Raw genomic sequence first — 5,120 nt, forward strand, 5'->3', positions numbered from 1 at the left:
TATATAATATATTTTATGGAACTAACAATCTAATATTTATATAATATATTTTTTTAAAATTCAATGATTTTGTACTGACTATAAAATGAGTAACATGATTCCAACAAATCACTATGGGCAGAACAAAATCATGCCAATAATCTATCATTAGAAAAGACAGGTATCATTTTAACAAGGAACAACATAAGTATCAAATCTAGGTCTCAAACTTAATTCATAAAATGCATAATCAATATAAATATCGATCATTTAAAGCGGCGGAAGATAGTTTTTGTCACAAAAGTGACATCAACATACGATCCCCATTTATCATTGGGATTAATCAACTCACATCAGCATGATATCCATGCTTAGGCTACCAGAAATCCAAGTACTTTTACATTAAGATATCAAACATAGACATAATAAACACATACAGAGGACGCATTCCAACAGTAAACGTACCACCACAACAAATTACATAGATAGAATTCAGAACGTAGATCCGTTACATAGATAGATATAATAAACACATACAGAGGACTCATTCCAACAGTAAAGGTACCATCACAACAAATTACATAGATAGAATTCAGAACGTAGTTCCATTCCATCCAAGGTTGGAACCCTGCAGAACAAAAAAGTATCATTAAATCATCAGCGAAGAACAAAAACATTTACCTTCTTGGCCGTAAGACCCTGGAAAAAGTGAGAGTTGAAGTCCAAAGGAAGTATATGTAAAATAGTTAGTGAGTTTAATAACTATGTATTGCTATAGTGTAAAACTTTATACTATTTATAGAAATCACTAATTTCATGATTTTTAATATAATTGTCATAAACATCAACAAATTTATTCATGGTAATTTATAATTGAATGGCAGTGTAAGACTGATTTACTCGGTCCATAGATAACTTTCTGCTTAAAACGACCAGTGATAATTAATTTTCATGATCTAGTTCTAATGGGAAAGCATGACAACTTTGTGCATATCATTAATCAGATGGACCGCAACGAAACAATGCAACAAGAAAAGAGATAAAGGGTTATTTATGACCCTTCTTTTCAGGACAGCTCAAGTTTAACACTTACCTCACTGTCATAGAATTTCAGGTAGAACCGTGACTTGGGGACCGATAATTTGGTTTCCAGAATTGAAGAAATTGCAGCACTAAGTTGCTTGTTCGTCGTAGGATTAATACCACCAATGGAAATCAATTCCCCATAAGCTGTTGGCTGCTCAGTCCCACCAAAAGACATGGGTACTGATCCCTTCAGTACAATCATCACATACTGCAAAAAATTAAAACAAAAGGCACAACACTAACTTAGTAAAGGCTTCAACAGTCTAAACAAGTAAACTCAAAACATGAAAGTTCCATGGCAAAGCGAAAAACATAGCCAACATTAGCAGAACAACTAACAGTAAAATATTTGACTATTTGGCAAATTCTCAAGGATAGTCTGAACACAGATGGACACAAGAATACAAAGAAGAAAAATAAAAATCATGAGCCGGCATAGCCAAACTATAACATGTGAAAATTAATATAAGATAAGCATTTTTGAAACATCAGAAAGAGAAATCAATATTAACAAAATGGGGATAGTTCATTATAAAAATAATAAAATGCTAAGGATTTTACTAAAAAACATGCATTGTCAGTGTAACACTGAAATAGTTTTACATTGTCCATAATAAATTGTAATTACATGACAGTAAATATTTTGTCGGTCAGCATATGTGTGGTTGTCTATCTATCTATTTATCTCTATATATTATATTTATTATTTACTATTTTAACGATTCAAGCACCACATATAATAAATTATATATATATATATATATATATATATATATATATATATATATATATATATATATATATATATATATATAATCAGCACAACAAACACTCCGATTAGAGATCAACATCGCAATTTCTAAACCTAATTTCGATTTCACCGTTCCGTACACAGATTGCGAATAGCCGGCATAAGCAGAATAACAAAAGAAGAAAAAGAAAAAGAACGTACAGCCTCGGGTTTGCCGATGAGGTTGGCGACGGTGGCGGTGGCTTCGGAGAGGATGGAAGAGGTGTCAACGCCGTCGAGGGAGACGTTGGTGGTGACGTTGAGGCACGGCATTTTTCTTCAGTACAGTTACTTTCTCTGCTGTGCTGACAATGAATACACGACATAACGCATGTGATTCTATTTTATAAGACCACGCATCCACGAAAATATCTTTTTTTTTTTCTCTCTCAAATGTCCTCAAGAAAGCCATTTTCTTTAGTAGTTCTGTTTTATCATTTTAGTTTTAATATTATATTTTAATTTAGTTAGATTTTAATTTATTGTCAATTTTATTTAAGTTGATTTTTTATAACATTATTTAATAATTAATAATATTGAAAATATTTTTTTTAATTTTTTTAATTTTTTTATAAAATGTCCATGTATCGATTTCGAAATGTGTTACATATTAGAGTCAATGTCTTATATTTAATCTAATCTCTATATTTATTATTTTTATTCATTATAGCCCTAATTTTATTTAAAATTGAGTAATTTTATACATTTTAAAATGGTTAAATTATACCTTTCATCCCCATTTCCATAGCAAAATATCAATTTGGTCCCTCGATTTTTTTTATCTCAATTTGATCCCTATTTTAGAAAATTTGATGTAATCAAGTTATTTATAGTAACCCCGTTAAATAGGATGTCACGTGTCAGTTCTTGGATTTTTTGAAATTTTTAAAAAACATTACAAATTTGCCATGTATCAAGCTGACATCATGCCATGTGGTTGTGATAGTACCATGTGTCACTATTATGCCAGATGTCATTTCCATATTCTCAATTTGGTCATAGTATTTTAATTTTTGTCTCAATTTAGTCTCAATTTTGGTAAAAATTGTGCAATTTTGTGGCTCTCCAAATTGAAATCAAATTTAATTTCTATATAAATGTGCACAAATATTTCTATAAAAATTGATATTTCAAGTAAATATTTTTAACAAGATTAAGTTTATTTTAATTTGTATTTTACATTAAACTTTATTTAAAATTGTTAATAGAAAATAATGCTAATAACAAAAAAATTATAAATTATATTGATATTTTATTACATCATACTTTAATATTGTTTTTTATTTGAATTTATATTTTAAATAATTGCATATTTTTAAAATGTGTAAAATTCAATAATTTCTATACAAATGTTTTAGTTGGTGTAAAAATAACAATTATATCATTTAAGAAAAATTAACTAGTTTATGTAACAATCAAAAATAAATAAATTTAAAATTTGAAAACAATTTTAAGTAAAATTGAATGTGAAACAAATTTAAATAAACTTAGTTTTGTTGAAAATATATAATAAAAATATCAATTTGAATAAAAAAATAAAATTTAATAAAAATATTTGTATAACATTATATAAAAGTTAATTTTTGTTTCAATTTGGAGGAGGACGAAATTGCACAATTTTTACAAAAATTGGGACTAAATTGAGAAAAAATAAAAATATAAGGACCAAATTCAGAATGAGAAAATGACACCTGGCATAATAGTAACACGTGGCATTGTCACTGCCACATGGCACTGTCACTCCCACGTGGCACAATGTCAGCTTGACACGTGTAGGGATGGCAACGGGTTGGGTCGAGCACGGATAGTGCTTACCCGCAACCCGACCCACCAAAAAAAATTTGCCCGCTACACGCTCGTTTACTCGTCGGGTATCTGCTTAAAAATTACCCACAGATATTTTTAAAACTCGCGAGTACCCGTGGATACCCGATACTCGTAAATATTTTAAAAAAATATATTTTATAAATTTTTTAATATAAAATTATAAAAATAAAATATAAATTAAATTAAATTATAATTATAATTAAATTTGATATAATAAAATATACCGTTAATTTTAATTTTAATTAAATTTAACTTAATAAAATATAAATTAAATTTTAATTTTAATTTTTTGCGGATAACGGATACTTGTGGGTACGAATAGTATGATACCCGCACCCGACCCGTTTATAAGCGGGTATTAAAATACCTGCTATCCACTACCCACGGATAATAAGTACCTGCGGATACTAACTATCCGCCGCGGATATCCACGGTCACGGGTATTTTTGCCATCCCTAGACACGTGACAATTTTTTTAATTTTTTAAAAAAATGTAAATGGATAATAATTATCATGAATTTTTATTAAATGGATAATTGACCTTGATATATATATATATATATATATATATATATATATATATATATATATATATATATATATATATTAATTATATATATATATAATTAATTAATTTTAATGATTCTAAATTTACAAATAAAAAAATAAAGGTAAATATTTTCTCTAAGTTTTTTTTATCATAATATTAAATTTTTCTTACGTTATAATTACTGAAGATTAAAACAAATTTTTATTTTAACCATTAATAAGACAAGTAAGATTAACAAAATTAAAGTATTTTTTACTGAAATTCTAATCTTTTTATCTTATTATATTAAAGATAAAATATGTTAATTTTTTATGCAATGAATTATTTACCTTATCTTTTTCGTTTTTCCCTTTCTATTACATGGAGGAATATAATGGACACATAACTTAAGATTCTCTACACAAATATATGAAGATTATCACTTGAATACATGGAAATATTTTAAGGAACATCAAGCTAGTAAGTGAGTAACTTTATTGGCATCTTTTACAATACTAATATTGTAACATCCTATTTAAATAATAAGCTTAATTTAAATGAAATGTCACACAGATAGAATGAGAAATAAGTCATGGAGTATAACGTTACTCCTTACTAATATCCAAAGAAATCCAGGAAAAGATTTAAGGCACACCACGATGCCAAATACAAAGTGAAGTAAGAGATTGACAGTAAATCAAATAAATCCCAAGATAAGACAATACATGGGCCTTAGCCCTAAATGAAAGCTGGAATCCAACCTAGAGAGGCTACGTAGCGGAATCATCGTTTCCCTGTTGACCACAGGTAGTCCTTGCATATGCTCACATCAATAAATTGATGATCATCGCAAATAGAGAAAACCACACCAGACAGAACATACAACAAATAGAAGGGAAAGCTAGAGTA

At 28.1% G+C, this 5,120-nt stretch overlaps 1 protein-coding gene across 1 annotated transcript; it reads right to left on the minus strand.

Annotated features, from left to right (window-relative positions):
- Window positions 1-209: 209 nt before the first annotated feature.
- On the minus strand, window positions 210-2,256 carry LOC114165940 (macrophage migration inhibitory factor homolog). The gene is made up of 3 exons (XM_028050580.1): window positions 2,018-2,256; window positions 1,073-1,273; window positions 210-607 (listed from the first exon to the last, which is right to left on the minus strand). The coding sequence occupies exons 1-3, from the start codon at window positions 2,126-2,128 to the stop codon at window positions 572-574; spliced, it is 348 nt and encodes a 115-aa protein (XP_027906381.1). The 5' UTR covers window positions 2,129-2,256; the 3' UTR covers window positions 210-571.
- Window positions 2,257-5,120: the final 2,864 nt, after the last annotated feature.

This window comes from Vigna unguiculata, chromosome 10 (assembly GCF_004118075.2).
Source record: "Vigna unguiculata cultivar IT97K-499-35 chromosome 10, ASM411807v1, whole genome shotgun sequence".
Taxonomy (NCBI): domain Eukaryota; kingdom Viridiplantae; phylum Streptophyta; class Magnoliopsida; order Fabales; family Fabaceae; genus Vigna; species Vigna unguiculata.

What these genes read in the sequence shown, in the direction of transcription:
- LOC114165940 (XM_028050580.1), bottom strand. Translation starts at nt 2,128, where the DNA reads ATGCCGTGCCTCAACGTCACCACCAACGTCTCCCTCGACGGCGTTGAC. An exon ending in TCATCGGCAAACCCGAGGCT is followed by an intron (nt 1,274 to 2,017) that starts GTACGTTCTTTT and finishes AATTTTTTGCAG; the next exon opens with TATGTGATGATTGTACTGAA. An exon ending in TGAAATTCTATGACAGTGAG is followed by an intron (nt 608 to 1,072) that starts GTAAGTGTTAAA and finishes TTTGTTCTGCAG; the next exon opens with GGTTCCAACCTTGGATGGAA.